The following is a 17,110-nucleotide window of genomic DNA, read 5'->3' as shown; positions in this document are numbered from 1 at the left end:
ACTATTCAGAAGCAGCAGTCTGAACTTCTATTTAGAAGACTCCTTAAAAACTATCTCTTTGGCATATGAGTTCTTGGGATGTCTATGCTGGTGATTTGAGAGTGGTTCTTCAACAAGCGCCTTGAGACCTGGTTGGGTAGTCATGCACTATAGAAAACCTTTTTGAATTGAATTATATATTGTGCCACCCTCAGAGACCCCTCACCTAGCTCATGCAAACTGCCTTTGCAGGCTGTGTGTCTTGGTGCAGCTAAAAATGAACACATGACGTGAGGTACAGCCTGTGTGCCATGCCCACTAACACTGCATGCAATAAATGTAAGTAACCCCTACAGCAGGCCTTCCAGCCCTAAGGCAGGGTGCATTATATCACTTGTGTGGATATATCTGCAAGAGCAGATATGGCCCTGCTATGTTTTTGTTGATTTTTAGACATAGTAAGTGATCAAGCAAGCCATTTTAAGAACATGTGCTGGACACAGGTCAATATGAGTTCCCCAGCTACATGATAGCTTCACTGAAAACAGGGATGTTTGCTATCAAACATCTCATATTAATAAACCCACACTGATTCCAGTGATAGATTTATCAATACATACACTCAGAGGACACCTTAGAAGTGCACCCTGAAAAACCTACCAACTGCGGTTGTGTTAACTGACTAGTATTAGCCAGCCTGCCACCAATAAACAGGTTTGTCGCCCCTAGAGGTGAGAACCTCGCTTCTTGTGTGGTCAGGAACAAAGCCTGACCTGCAGGGGCGTTAATGCACCCCTCCCAACAGCATGACGTGCGAATATGCATTCCAAGGCAGGGGGCTTCAAAGAGCCCACAGCCCTTGGTATACAGGTCTGGCTTCACTCAGAAGTGAGGAGATGCCAACCACCCTGCTCCGGGTGTGGACATGTGGGAAAATTAGTAGCCAGAAAGACGTGTCCACCTCAGGTCAGTTCCATCCCTAAGGTGAGCTGGCTGATGTGGGCATTAAATTTAAAAGTCTGCCCTCTGGTTAAGGCAGAACTAGGAACTCTGAGATAGGTTTTTGCCCACTTCCCACAGGAAGTGGCAATATAGGGGGCATAGTGACCAGGGGTAAGTAGCCCATCAGCTGCTACCTTACACTCCACTAACTCCCCTAAATGCAGTATTTAGGGGAGCCCCTGGCACCAAGAAATCAGATCCTCCCAGCCAGAAAGAAGATGGAGCCTGAAGAATCACAAAAGCAAGAACAGAAGACCAGCAGCTGAGATGTCCCCAGCCCCACCGGCCTGCCTACTGTCCTCGACAATTGCACCAAAGATGACTTGTCCTGCAACTGCCTGTGTCTTTAAAAGCATGAGAGGACTGCCAACCTTCAATCAAGTGTCAGAAACTCCCTTGGAGTAGCGGCACTGCTCCTCTGAATCCTGCAGGCACCGCAGAAGAACTGTTGTCAAGTATCTGTTGTGCAGTATCTGTTTCTTTCCCACAGGATAACATTAGGGCACTGAGGCTGAAAAGCACCTCAGCACCTGGACACCCCAGTGCCTCCCAAAGTGACTGGTGGTGCTGCCTTGGACTTTGCCCTATACTTACCTTTCCTCCAGAACATGGGTCCTGTAAGTCGCTTTAAAGTACCTGTATGAGGAATATGCCCTTCCTCCATATGATAACATTACAGCTTCAGAAATTGCACTGTTTTTTTCAAACCTGTAAAAATTAATAACTCAAAGCGTACTTACCTGATGGTGATGATCCTAGTGCCTAAAATTGTATTAAGATAAGTGTTATTTTTATAAATTGGCATGGATCTCCTTATTGAGTCATGTGTATCATTTATTGGTTGTGTGCATGCAGCAAATTTCTAACACTCCTCTCTGATAAGCTTAAGGCTGCTTGACCACACTACCCCCTAAAAGAGCACCTTGGAATTGCTAAAGCAAGCCCCTGTCCATTCATAAGGGAACCCCTAGACTCTGTGCACAGTATACCTCATTTTGGTTTACTCTATAAAGAGCCAGCTTTCTACATATTTGAATTAGTTGTAATTGAGATAATTGTTTTTGTGATGGTAATGGTGTTGTAATGGTGATAGTAATGGTGGTGGTATTTCTGGTGGTCACCATTATGATAGTAGCAGTGGTATTGGTGGTGTGGTAATAATAGTGGTGGTTTTAATAATAGTGGTTGTGAGAATGATGGTGGTAGTAGTAGTAATTGTGGGGTAATACCAATGTTGGATATGATAATAGTGGTGTTATTGGAGGTAGTGAGAATGGGGTGATAGTAATGCCTGTGTTGATTGTGCTATGATAGTAAAGGGGATGGTGGTGGTAATGTTGGTTCTGGTAATAGTGGTGGTGGTAATTATAAAGGTGATGGTAATGGTGGTGGTACTGGTAAAGGGGTAGCTAATGGTTGTAGAAGAAATTGTGGTTATGGTTCTAATGGAGGAGGTGCTAATGGTGGTGGAAAGTATAGTGCTAGTGGCAGTGGTGAAAAGCTGACAGGAACTGTGGGGTGGAGCAGAGACTAGAACTACTGTGAGCCACAGTAACAGTGAGTGTTTGGCAGAACAGAAATTCACAGATTGATGCAAACTCCTTATGTCTACCCTTTCCAGATGTGGAAGCAAACAGTAGGAAAAATGTTGTCATCTACATGGCTTGATAAACCTAACACTGGATTTCTGCCTGCTGTTGATACAACATGGCTCTGATATTATCTATTGTAAGAGGCTGGCCTGGTTTATAGTGGGTACCTATGGTACTTACACCTTATACCAAGTCCAGGTATCCTTTATTAGTGAAATGTAGGCAGTGTCTAGAAGCCAGGCTCTCTAGACATAGCTGTGGATGAGCAACCAAGGATTATCTAGGAGACATGCAAAGCTCCTGCAATACCACTGTAGTCACACAGTACTCACACACATGAAAGAAAACACCTAGTGTTACAAAAATAAAGGTACTTTATTCTGGTGACACAAATACCAAAAATACCATAGACTATATACTCCCTTAGAAGGTAAGTAATACAAAAAATACATACACTAGTTGGCAAAAATAGGCATAAAACGGTTAGAAAAGAGTGCAATTAGTGAAAATCACAATGGTTAGAATGGGCCTAGGGGGAGAACAAACCATATACTAAGAAAGTGGAATGCAAAAGTTGGTCTCCCACCTAGGCAAGTGTAGTGTGTAGAGGGGAGCTGGGAGTACTAGAAAGCCCCAAAGGTAAGTACTAGAATCCACCCCAGTGACCAAGAAAGCATGAGTAAATCACAATAAGTTTCCTAGAACACACACAGAAAGAAAAAGAAGGATTATGCAAGAACCAGAAGAGACTGCAAGACACGAAAAGTGGATTTCTGGACCAGAAGACCTATGGAAGAAGGGCACCAAGTCCAAGAAGCACAGAAGAGTCCAGGAACAACAGGAGCCCCTGCTAACCCAGATGAAGGTGCAAGAGAAGAAACACCAGTGAAGAAGAACAGTCAGTACTGCACCCAAGAAGATGAAGTCAGGCTCCTGGAAGATGCAAATGTTGCCCCACGCCGGATGGAGGATTGCAGTCTGAGTTGTGTCGCTAGAGTCTGCCTTGGACACTCAAAGCTCGCAGTTAGCAGAAAATGGAGCTGCCCGAGACCAGGAAGCACCAAGTGGACTCTACCCAGAAGGGGAAGTGAGAGGGGACTCTCAGCAACTCAGAGAGCCCACAGAAGACCAGGCAGCATGCACAGGAGTCCCACAGTACGGGCACAAGGAAGGTGCATAAGAGCCCCATGCAGCACAACAAAGGCTCCCACGCCGTGCGAGAACCACTCAGGAAGCTGTACGTCGCAGAACTTGGTGGAAGGATGCCAACAAGCCATTGCAGCTGTAAAACACACTGTGCACGGGGGTTCTGTCTTGCGTGGGGAGGCAAGCTCTTACCTCCACCAAACTTGGACGTGAGGACCGTCGAGACTAATGCACTCCACCATCCATTGTGCAGGATCCATGCAGCTCAGCAGGAGAGGGGATCCATGCAGCCGGTTGTCATTGCAGTTGGTGCCTGCTGAAGCAGGGGAGTGACTCCTTCACCCCAAGGGAGATTCCTTCGCTCTTCTGGTGCAGGCTGAAGACGGGCTATCCTCAGAGGATGCACGACCGGGAAACAGTTGTCGTTGCTGGCAGGAGCCAGAGATCCAATGTTGCAGAAGGCATCTTGCTTCTTTGTTGCAGCTTGTAGAGTTCCTGGAGGGTCCAGATGCAGTTTCTTCAGTGAGAAGTCGAAGTGGAGGATGAAGAGGATTCATGCTGGAGTCTTCCAATCCAAATCTGAGGAACCACCCAAAGGAGAGACCCTAAATAGCCCTGAAAGGGGGATTGGTCACCTAACCAAGTAAGCACCTATCAGGGGAGGGCTGTGATGTCACCTGCTGGCACTGGCCACTCAGATGCTCCCAGAGTTCCCTGCCAACCTTGAATCCAAGATGACAAAACCCAGGGACCCTCTGGAAGAGCTCTGAGCGCCACCCCTGGGGTGGTGATGGACAGGGAAGTGATCACTCCCCTTTCATTTGTCCAGTTTCGCACCAGAGCTGGGACTGGGGGTCCCTAAACGGTGCCCTTCAAAGCATTTCCAGTGGCTTGGGGAGGCTACCCCTCCAAAGCCTGTAACCCCTATTTCCAAAGGGAGAGGGTGTAACACCCCTCTCCCAAAGAAACTCATTTGTTCTGCCTTCCTGGGCTCAAGCTTTTCAAGCTACAGGAGGGCAGAAACCTGTCTGTAAGGTGGCAGCAGCTGGGGCTGCCCGGAAATTCTCAGAAGGCTGTAATGGCAATACTGGGGGTCCTCTAAGGAGCCCCAAGAGTGCAGGGAATCATACAACCAATGCTTGCAAAAGCCTTGGGGTATGATTCCAACATGTGTGATACCAAACATGCCTTTGTTCAGAGTTACCATTATGTAGCTGGACATAGGTAGTGACCTATGTCCAGTACATGGGTAAAATGGCATCCCCGTACTCCTGAAGTCCGGTAAAATGGTCCTGCAGGTCGCGGGGGCACTTCTGCTAGTGCAGGGGTGCCCTTACACACAGGTACTTTGCACCCTGTCCTCAGGACTGGAGGAGCTGCAATAGGGGTGACTTATAAGTGACCTGTTGCAGTGTAAATGGTAGTGAAAGGGTGCTTGCACCTTTTCACGCAGACTGCAATGGCAGTCCTGCAGAAGCCTTCACATGGGCTCCCTATGGGTGGCAAAATATATGCTGCAGCCCTTCATTGTACCTAGTAGATAAAGGGTTTTCACTGTAGAAACACGCTGAGGCTCTGCCACCAGAAACCCAGCAGTGCCTCCAAGTTTATTTGGGGCATTGGAATGACATACTAGGCGGAACTGTGCACCTGCTGTATTGAGTGCACCATTCCAAGACAATTTGCTGTGCTGCCCAGATTCCTGCTCTCCCCCTGCACTGGTGCACTGAGTGTAGCCTAGCACCTATACAGCCACCCTTGCACCATGGTGCAAGGATGCCTGAGTTACACCCAGGATTGTTTTTCTTCAGAAATGGCACACCTTCCTGCACAAAAACATTAATTAGAGGTGGGGGAGTGGCCGGCGAGCCAAGATGGTGGACGTGGTCTAATCGAGCTCCACGGCTAACCCCGGATTATCCGCACAAAACACGGCAATGGGGGGCCGATGACCGGCAGCCGACTCTTGCACCGTCGGGCGGAGCTCCCTGAGAGTGGGTTGTTCTGCTCGAGGAGACTGGGGGAGCACCGAGGACCCCGGCAGGACCGCCGGCCTGCAAGACAAGCTGCTGGGAGTGGCCTGCATGGTGGCATCTGGAGGAGCAGGCCCTGCTGAGGAGGAAATCTGCAGCCTTACACAGATTGGGTAAGACGAGCGAGGCCGGCCGAGCAGCGATGACAAGATTTAAACGCTGAGCCGGGTGGGAGATAACGACACACCTCTACCCATCGCTGATCTCCTGCAGTGGACGGCGAGCCTGGAGTTGGGCATAGTGACCTGTGGGGTGCCAGGAATGGGCGGTGACACCTCCTGATTTGGCTGAGTCCCTGGGGGCGGTTAGAGGGCACTGGCGCGATCGAGTGCTGTGACTGTGTGTCCCTGGACTGCCCACCAAGAGTCTCACCTGTGGCAGTGCTGTGGTGAGGGGAGAGGCTGTTTGTACTGCTGTGCTCTACGGGCCTTGATGCGCATGCAAGCGGGCCTGTCCCGCTTCTGCTTTTGTCGGTCACGGACTTGAGCCCGGCTTCAGGTGACAGCTACAATTATAACAGAGGGGGCCCCTCTCAGGACCAGTGTCTGCCCTCTGTCGTTTGCGAGCCCTGAGAAAAAGGAAGTACCTCTTCTTTACCTGATTGCACCCCTCTGGAGCATGCCCAAATGTGCTGACCCACCCGATCGCCCTGGCCACCTATTACAGGCTTATGATTTGTCCTTCTTGGCAGTGTGGGTGCAACGGAGGAGGGTGCTGCTCGTGCTGCTGTGTCTCCTTTACCAGTCGATGCGTGCAAGCGGGCCCCCCCCTGCCCACGCTATCTGGGACCTGACTGGCATCTGAGGCAATGCCCTGAACCACTCTACACAGACTTCCTTGGCATAGGTTTGGCATAGGCATGGCGGGCGCAGGCCACCTACGCTCTGGGACTGGAGCTAGGCCATTATCGGAGGCGCTACACCCAGACAGTCACAAGTTGGACGCTGTACTGGCAGCGGTGGAACTCATAGGTACCTCTCTGGAACAAGCCTGCACTTCGCTAGAGGGCAAAATCGACAAGGTGGACAGCAATCTTACCTTGCTCCATGCGGACCACCACAAGCTGGTAGACAAAACATGCACACTGGAAGACAAGCTCAATGAACTGACACCTAAGACGTCTCGACTGGAGTCTTTGCTACAAGATGCACTGGCCCGGATAGGCGAGCTGGAGCATCGCGTTGAGGATGCTGAGGGTCGCACCAGGAGGAATATTATTCGAGTTATAGGCCTCCCAGAGGGCGTGGAGGGCATGGATGCGGCCGCCTACTCTGAATCCTTGCTTCGTGAACTGATGCCGGATTGTTTGCTGACACCTTTCTTTCCACTGGAACAAGCCCACAGAGTCCCTACCAGGGCGTGACCACCGGGAGCCGGCCCGCTCTCCCGTCCTGCTCATCTACTTCATTAGGCAGACTGAGACATTACCCTCCGGGTAGTCAGATCACTACCTTCGATCCGAGTAGATAATGCCCAGGTCATGCTGTTCCCAGATTATACGATTGCTGTACAGAGGGAACGTGCCTCATTTCTGCCTTTAAAACGTAAACTCTGCACTCTTAATCTATCATACTACCTCCTAATTCCAGCCAAGCTTCGAATAGCAGCCGAGGGCAAGACATAAGTTTTTACCACACCAGGGGCAAACTGGGAGTGGCTGGAGTCCACGAGCAGGTGGGATACAGAAACAGAATCACCAACAATGCAAGGCCCCCACTCCCGTTTCCGATCTGGAACAAATCATACAGGAGCGTCGCTGTGCGCTGCAATCCGCGGCGGCCATTAATGCACTCCCGGTCGTCTTGGAGGCGGAGGCAGAACTCTCATAGTCTAAGGTGAGGATCTTTCCTCTCTCGAGACCTCATCCGAAGTGGGATCCTCAACTCACCTAGAGGTGGCACCTCAGACAGCAGATGATTTACTCTAACGTTAATATACTGGCCCTTACCTGCTGAGTTTCACCACATAGCGGTACCACATGGGAGACTTGGGAACTCCCCAACTGTTGCAGTCTTTGTATGCAGGAGTGGTGTCCATGCTGTCTCTTCCGCGGCCTGGTGGAGGACCTAGCTACAGCGGAACTGACTTCGGCGTCCCCGAACACTTAAGGCGGTTCCTTGCGTGGTGCCTCACCCCCCTGCTTTCCTCACGCACATTTCTACTCTTTTGCCATTGCCCCCCTGCATTTATGTTAGCCGGGAGAACTGCCCTACACTACGATCGCACACACCTAGACTTGCCTACCCCATTCTCCTATTAGTGGAGACCTATTGCTCGCACCTGTTCTGTTAACTCTATGAGTTACTTAGTTTGGGCAGATACCAGTTGTCCCTCTGCTCTAATGGTATTCTAATTGTTCATTTCGTTTGGAGTCTGGAACCTCCCAGCCTACCAACCCGCTGGAGCTCCGCCGCAGGCAACACAATCTTTCCCATTCGTGACGACCAGCCAACTAGACGTTATCGCTACAATGACCCACCATGAACCCCTTTACCGTCCTTACGTTGAATGTGTGAGGCATACATACGCCAACAAGCTGATATTCCCTATACTCATATCTTAAAAGACACTCAATACACATAAGCCATTTGCAGGAAACACATCTAGCACAATCTGAAGTGACTAGAGTGCAGCGACGATGGAGAGGACAACTCTATGCGACAGGTTATTATTCCTGTGCCAGAGGAGCCTATGTTTGGGTCAGACCGGGCACCCCCTTTGTGGCAGAAGAACAAATTATTGACGAACAGGGGTGCTATGCCCTGGTGCGGGGACGACTTGCAGTTTGAACCCTGGTGATGGGCTCCATATATGCACCAAACATGGATCAGGCCTCTTTCCTCCACTCGTTATCTAACCAGCTTTCACGTTGGAGTGAATATCCTTGGTTATTAGGGGGTGACTAACTGGTGAACAACTGGATCCAGAATTGGCACCTCTTAGACATTTGGTGCCACCGTAACACTATTGCCAGAGTCTATTCATATTACTCTGCTCCGCATCAATTGCATGTTCACCTTGATAGACTGCTGTGTACAACTAATCTATATCCTGCAGTGCTAGTTACCGACTACTTGGGGCGTACTCACTCAGACCACAGACCACAATTTCTGCGATTGGGATGGGACATCTCTCCCTCACGTGTTCCTACTTGGAGGATGCGACCTGAGTTGCTGGAGGATGAGGCTTTAAGAATGTCACTGGATGGAGCGATCCCTGAATATTTCAAACATAACACATGCACTGCATCCTCCGGTTTGATCAAATGTGATGCATTTAAAGTCTTCATTAGAGGCCACTGTATGGGTACGCAATGGAATTTGTGTAACACTATTGAGAGTGATCTCACAAAGGTGGAAAGAACTCTGATGCAACACGAACAGTATGCTACTCAGCACCCTACAGAAACGACACAATTAGCGTCAGCCCGGGCAGAACATATATCCCTGTTAGAGAGACTACGCTGCCTCAATTATGCAGCCCACTCAGCATGCACACATGCCTCTGCTTATAAATTGGGTAAACTGTTAGCCTGGCTGACCTGACAAGAACATGGCCCTATCACGGAACTCCCCTCAGCGACTGGGAGTGTGCTTCATACTTCCTCAGAAATCCACTCTGAGCTTCCGAAATACTACGAGGCACTCTGTAGCTCCACTACAGTGGGGGACCAGCCGGCCTATGACGACTTTTTCTCCTCAATTACCCTGCCCTGCCTGATTGACAACCAGCGGGAGGAACAGGTGGAGCCACTGACACTCTCCGAGGTCCAGGACAGTATCCATGCCCTATCTGCGGGTAGGACCCCGGGACCAGATGGCTTGACAGCTGATTTCTACAAGACCTTTTCTGCAACCCTTGCGCCTCACCTCCTCTGCCTTCATGAGGAATCCATACAGGAGGCATCCCTGTCGGCATGGCAAAGAGAGGCACTGCTAGTGTCGCTTCCCAAACCTGACAGAGACCCATTGGAGCTCGGCTCTTGCAGACCACTGGTGAAGCTTAATACTGAGTACAAAATCTTCACCAAAGCCCTGGCGACACGGTTGGCGCCCTTGGTTCCACAGCTGGTTCACCCTGACCAGAATGGATTCATACTCACGTGAGACACCTCTCATAACATCAGACGTCCATTTCAGATCACGAGATATTCAACGCGAGACTGGCCTCGAGCGGGGTGCCTGGTACTTGATTTGGAGAAAGCTTTTGACTCCCTGGAATGGCCTTACCTATTTTGATCTTTACGGCGATTTGGCCTTAGCCCCTATTTTTTGCAAGTGGTGAAACTATTATACACCCGCCCTAGGATTCGGGTCAAGGTGGGTGGAAACATTTCTGGTCTAGTTGAAGTGAACAGGGGCACATGACAGGGCTGCCCTCTTTCTCTGGTGCTGTTCTCCCTAGTGATAGAACCACTGCCCGTGGAGCTTCGTAGAAGGGGTGAGGACTGGAGCATCGTGCTAGATGACGGCCCACACGCCATATCACTGTATGTCGGCGACCTCCTGCTGTATTTCAGAGACATTGATAACATCCCTCCGGCGATCGGGACTATCCTACAACACTTTGCCACTCTCTCTGGTCTACGAGTCAGCTGGTCAAAATCATGCCTTTTCCCCTTCGACCTGGTGCTACCGAACCCAGATCTGTGCCTTTCAGGTGTTAGGGTCCCTTGGCAGCTAAGGACGTTCCGATATCTAGGTATACAAATATATCACCGAAGTGAGGACCTACATGACGGGAATCTTAGAAGGGCAGTGACATCCATCCGCTCTCAAATTACATTCTGGCAATTGCTGCCACACTCAGTATCAGGAAGAATCACCCTCTTGAAGATGATAGTGCTTCCGCGCTTACTGACTACTTCTCTAACCTACCATACTATGTCCCAACCAGTTTTTTTAGAGAACTAGAACCCAGAATAAGATAATTTATCTGGAATAAGGGTCGTTGCAGAGTTGCATTGAAAAAACTTTATTTGTCTTTAGATCAGGGTGGCCTCTCAGTGCCAAACATGGAATATTACTATTTGGCCTCGCAACTTCAATGGGTGGCAGAACTTCAGCTTTCCGATACCACAACCACTTCCAAGCCCTGGACACTTGCGCAACTAACACACCTTTTCCATTCACTTAAGATCTCGGCACCACCTGAAGTACTCTTGCTGAATGTGGCCTATCGCTGTTACCGCAGATGCTTTCATCTTACGTAGTGAACCATCCCCTTTGCTCTGGCATTAGCGCTGCTGAGTACACCACGCGGTCCAGGAGTCACGTCTGCTACTGAACTTAGACCCTGGCATGCTGTGGACTTATATATTTGCGGCGATCCCTATAGCGATAACAAACTGACCCCATTTCATGCACTGGTGGCTGAGACAGGCACAGGGCAGTTCCTGCTATACAATTCATTGTTGAGGGCTATATCGAGTAAATGGGGGTATCTGACAACCGAACCTCCAACTCATTTTCTAATATAATATAGAGAGGTTATGGGACATGGCAGACATCTGATTAGATGGTTCACAGATGCGCGCAGAACACATACACAGCATGCTCACAACGTGCTGCGCAGTGCTTGGGAGGGCGACTCCAATGTTCCTTTTACAGATGCAATGTGGAAATCAGCCCTGTCCAGTCATACAACTATCCACCGCAACTCTAGATTCCACCTCATTCTATTTTATATTATCCATAGAGCATACCTTACACCGGCCCGCATTAATAGATATTTTAACTATGTTGATGCGGCCTTCCCCCGCTGTAAAAAAGTAGACGCGAACATTCTCCACATGTTGTGGTCCTGTCCCTCCTTACATACCTACTGGAGCACAGTTGCAGCGTGTCTATCGACATACACATCACATCCGCTGCTACACAAGTGGGAAACATATATCCTTGGCCCATTTCCCAGAAACAAAAACTACAAAGCTTCCACGAGATTTCTGGACTTTGGGCTTCTAACAGCCAAACTTGTGGTCACCCGGAGACGGAAAACTACTGAACCAACATCCATGTTGGCTTGGAAGCACTCTTTTCTGACATGGGCGGAGGTTGAGGGGGTAGCGCTGAGGCGCGAGGATACACTAGGCCTATGTAAATATCCCCTATCTGTCGGCTGGGATGCGATGCTGGTACTTTTGCGTGGTCCAGACACAGATATAGACTCTAATATAACAGGTCAACTAGTTACAGCAACACCACTGGAATAGGCTTTTAGCATGTTGAAAACAACATTTGTATTCTTTCTATCACATATATTCCTATACGCTGTTCCTGGTTAATTTGTTGGTGGCAATTTATATCTAGAAACACGCTAAATCTTGAACGAAAAGTCATATGTGTAGATATAGTGGGGAGCTCCTTACCCTCAGGAGTTGGGGGGGGCGGTTGATTTGGGCTCCTTGTTTAGTTGTATTACCCTTTCTTTGTATTCCATTGTTCTGTTTATTATTAATCTTGAATCCACATTTATAAATGAGTCAATAGCCATACCACCTATACCACAACTAAGAAATGTATATACTAGCTATGCAAGTATATGTTACTGAGCCTAAGTAGACATCCACTCAACGTATCTGTTCCCAATAACTGAAGCCCACTCAGGCACCTCCAGTTATGATATGGAACTTGCAACTCTAACTAGCTCTTCTTTTTTTTACTAAGGACAATGTTTTATAAACTGATGGGAGCGAGTTTCAAGACGCATGCAAGGTATCTGGATAGTGCATGGGTGTGGCATTATAAATAACACAATTGTATTGTAATACTTTGTTGATGATGACAAAATTTGACAATAAAAAGATTCAAGCAAAAAAACATTCATTAGAGGCTTTTTGTCTCTTTGTAAGTGTGCTGCAGAATGAGGAAAGAGGGAAAAACAAGGAGAAAGAACAATAGTTCTCCTCATTGAGGCTATCCTGGGAAGGTGTAGCATTTTGAAATACTCCCAGGTTTACTAATGTTAGTAAATCTTGAAATGCGCCAAAATACAAGGGTGGATGCCTCAGAACACCCACTCTCCACCCATGTATTGCCTTCTCGGCACAGAGTAATGTAAAGCAGCGACTTGTGCTGCCTTGCATTAGTCTAGATTTACTAAGCCACGCAGGGCCACTCAAGGTGGATTTGCGTGGCTTTGTAAATCTCACTGAAGCCCTTGTGCTGCCTTGCGCCACCTTGCCTGACGCTATGGCAGTGCAAGGGCTTCGTAAGCCTGGCCCATAGTGTCAGTCCAGAGTAACCGCCTCGATAGGAAAACCCTGGATGAAATTTAAAACGTAATCCAAGGCTTTTGCAGGTAGATTTAGAGAACTCCCTGAAGTTGGGAGAGGTAACAGTGCGAGCTGCCATTGAATTATGGGGCACAGTCCCCAGATTGTTCTCTCTTTGTCCACATTATTAACATATATACTCTGGTAGTAGTAGAAATAGGTGGAAATGTGTTTTTCTGTGTAAGGATACATTAGGACATTAGGACTCTGTAGCCACTTCTGCTGACCTGGGCCTAGAATGCTATAGCTATTCCTGGGCTAAGAGAATGCAGTGCATGCAAAGCAGTTATTCTCTTTAATAAGGAAGCTGTTTACAGTGCAGAAATTAGTAGATAGAGTGTCAAGTGTTTTCATGAGCAAGCCAAGTTGTGTTTGCTTTTTTGCATGAAGTTAAAAAGTTTTCAAAAACAGCAAATACATTCTTCTAGGGCATTGGTTCTTAACCTTAAAACTTTTGTAACACCCCACCTAACCATTACTGGAATCAAGGCTCCCCCCCACTCGTTCAAAATTGGAATCCGGGGCCCCTACTGAGTCATTGTTGAGTACCGGAGACTCTGGCTTAAGCAATTACGATTACTTGAACCTCATAATAATACACGAAAAGACCCTACAAACATTAATCTACAAAAACACAAACTATAAAATATTTTATTTAATTCACAAACAAATATAAAAATGTTAAATTTTATGGGAAGTTCGGGCTTTTCTAAATTTAACCGAGGCCACCCTTCGTCTATACTGTGTTCTGCTTGATGCATTTCCACTGCTCCCTTGAATCAAACTGACAACACCATTTACATTTTTAGCCTCCAATTTCAAATTCCCTCATATGTCTGAAACGTTTTAAAAATTGTATTTTTCTTCTTTATTTATAAATACAATATTAATCTGTGAAAGCTTTCTAAGCAGTCGTGGACACACTGAGTATGCATCGCAGACCCAAAGGGGTCCCCGGAAGAGCCGCTGTTCAATGGTATGAGATTATTAAGTGGGAATCTCGGTTAGTGGACACGTCACACGTTGTAGCCTTATATCCTCATAGTCTATTGGTTTAAGACAACTAGGATTACTTCAACCCACTTATTGAGTCTGGCATACTTCTTCTTCAACAAGGAAAATGTGCTTTGTCTATGATGCTGTTCTTTTCTGAGTAAGTCTATTTAATTGTTCTAATCCAGACATCTTGTAAACTACGTTCATGTAACTGCACACCGCTGTCTTATTTTTATTGTAGAAAGAAAACATGATAATGTTTTATTCTTCCAATGATGTTTTGTTCTTAAAATATTCGTTGTTGGTCTGTGTAGCGCAGCTTTGTAACTCAGAGAAGTTACCCAAATTACAGCAACAGAAATGTCAAAACTAGTATCCATGATCTTATACCATAAAGGTAATTTGTAAGGTGTGTGCATCGCTTTAACTTACGGACTCTTTTTGTTGCCTACATTTAGGTCAGGGTAAACTGGAGTCAAATTATTATAAAACCACTATTTTTAAAAACATTTTATAAATAAACTCTCATTATTGTTTTGCAGGGAATTCCCTTGTTGTTCATCAGAACCAGCCATTCTCCACTATAGACCGGGACAACGATTCTTCTACAGGCCGCTGTGCTGAAGGCCACAAGGGGGGCTGGTGGTATAATAACTGTCACCGCGCCAACCTGAATGGATTGTACCTGGGTGGCAAACACAGTTCCTATGCAGATGGCATCAACTGGTACAATGGCAAAGGATACAACTATTCCTACAAGACATGTGAAATGAAATTCCGACCGGTTTAGCTGTTGCAAGTGCTTGGTTATAATACTGAATCATTGTCAAAGCTACTGTTTCTAATTAACGATAACCAAATTTAACGAAGTAGCTTGTTGAGATATGACTTTCCAGTTCCTGTTCTGTGACAATTTCTCTGTAACTGAGAGGAGCTGCCTTTTAACCAGTGATTAAATACAGTGTAAAACCTAGTTTTTTTTTGTAATATTGAGTGATATCTTTGGAAATTGAGTGACTTCTGTGTATCCATATGCGACTTAAATTTTTAATTGACTTCACTTTAGTTCTAAATGTCATTCCTCGAACACTGAATGATTTAAACATAACACTTGGTGGCTTCCCTGAAGAATGGTGGGCAATGCAGTGCTGGTTCCTGATAACACTGAGTAACATCTCTCTCATGATGATTGAGTTTTTTGTATCATGAAGTGACTTTTATTTATGAGACTTTCTGAGAATAGTTTCAATGTTACCTTTACCATTGAGCATTGATCTTGTACCACTGCGTCTGCAATGTTAAAGTAGTCTGTGCAAGGCACACAAAACACTAGGGGCCTGATTCACAAAGGTAAACTTACACTTTTGTCTATGTTTACTAATGCTTTCTATTTACAAAGGGATTTATGAGTAGTATCTACGAGTGTTGAGACTCTGCACTTAAAGAGGTAGGTCTTTTTATATGTGGAAATTCCACACTCAAAAGGGTATACTCAGAAATCCCTTTGAGAGTAGCAAATAATCGAAAACTTATCCCAAAGTGGAAGTTTAGCTTTGTGAATCAGGCCCTATATTTTTTTGCTAGTGTTGTGTTTTTTACCTGTAACACTTGGACCTTCATTACAAGTGACCATTTCATTTGATGGGCCCGTTAACCACGGTTATTACCGGGGCCGCTGGAATTATGAGTTGTGGTGTTTCACATGGAGACTTCTGCTGCTGAAAAGCATTCGAACTGTGTAAAATACAGAGGGAAAACATGCAACAATCAGCTCAGAATATTTTTTCCCAGATGCTGTTTACCACAATGTTTTACCTCTGCTTTATTTCCCCACCATACACCGAGTAACAATGATTTGATGGTGGGAAAATAATAAAGATTAATCCGGGCCAATTCCCATGAGGGCCTTAGCCATTTCTCTGAAATACCAGAAAGACTTTAATATAACTGAAAGAATTCCTAGCAACACTGAGGCTGCTTTCTAATAATGAGATACCATCTTTGGACCCTGAAAGTTCAACCAAATAACTGACCCCTTGCCTAGATGCCTGCTTCACCTGAGTGGCCAAGGCAATATACCACCATCTATTTCCAAAAGTGTTAAGATCCATAATCTCCTTTATCCTCCTCAAGATAGACAGTTTTAATTTGGTCTGATTTATGGAGACCGGAGTCATGAAGTCACTAGCAAATTTAGGATTGGGTACATTGTGTCCGTGTCCACTGACGTGGGTAGCGTTTGCCTTCCATGTCACAATCTTGCTCTGTTATGATTGGACAGAGTTCCAAGCAGACGTGGCTTGCTGCGCTCACAAGGGGTGGGGCAGGTCGGGTGCGGTGCATAGGGCTGGGGTGAGAGGGGGCAAAATGTAATTAAAAACAAAAAAAATATACTGCCATGCCACTCCGCTTTCTCCCGTCGCTGCAGGCACAGGCTCCCGGCTTGCCCTGCGGCCACTCCTGACGCTGCTCAGAGCCTCCAGCCAGGCCAGGTGCTCCCAGGCAGACTGGGAGCCTGTGCCCGCTCTCTCCAGCCCAGCAACACAGTGCCGGGCTGGAGAGAGCCTACTGCACATGTGGCTTTGGCTGGCCAGAGACATCTAGCTAAACACACATGCGCACTGAGGGGAGTGCACTCCCCTCATCCTCGTCATCCCCAATGCCCGCCCATTTAACAAAAGAAACGATAATAAACATAGTTTATTATCGTTTCATTTGTTAACCCCTTCGCTGCCTGGCTTTTTTTCCTTCTGTGCCAAGCCGTTTTTTTTATATTTGGGGCAGTTCGCGCTTAGGCCCTCAGCACTTTTTGTCCACATAAGCTACCTATACCAAATTTGTGTCCTTTTGTTTCTAGAGGTACCCAGAGTTTGTGGGTTCCCCTGGAGGAGACCAAGAAATTGGCCAAAATACATCAAAAAGTTTTTTGTTTTTTTAAATGGAAACAAAGGGGTGCAGAAGAAGTCTTGTGGTTTTTTTCCCCTGAAAATGGCATCAACAAGGGTTTGCTGTGCTAAAATCACCATCTTCCCAGCAATCAGGAACAGGCAGACTTGAATCAGAAAACCAAATTTTTCAACATAATTTTA

General features: G+C 46.9%; 1 protein-coding gene across 1 annotated transcript in view; it reads left to right on the top strand.

Annotated features, from left to right (window-relative positions):
- LOC138301222 (ficolin-1-B-like) overlaps nucleotides 1–14,994 on the top strand; it is a 129,738-nt gene extending 114,744 nt beyond the window's left edge. The window contains exon 13 of the mRNA XM_069241467.1: nucleotides 14,564–14,994. Coding sequence (XP_069097568.1) covers nucleotides 14,564–14,811 — 248 coding nt within the window. The 3' untranslated portion in view covers nucleotides 14,812–14,994. The remainder of the gene's footprint in view (nucleotides 1–14,563) is intronic.
- The last annotated feature ends 2,116 nt before the right edge of the window (nucleotides 14,995–17,110 follow it).

The sequence above is a fragment of the Pleurodeles waltl genome, chromosome 6 (assembly GCF_031143425.1).
Source record: "Pleurodeles waltl isolate 20211129_DDA chromosome 6, aPleWal1.hap1.20221129, whole genome shotgun sequence".
Classification (NCBI taxonomy): domain Eukaryota; kingdom Metazoa; phylum Chordata; class Amphibia; order Caudata; family Salamandridae; genus Pleurodeles; species Pleurodeles waltl.
The sequence above is the reverse complement of the archived record's forward strand: the minus strand, read 5'-3'. Positions and strand labels throughout refer to the sequence as shown.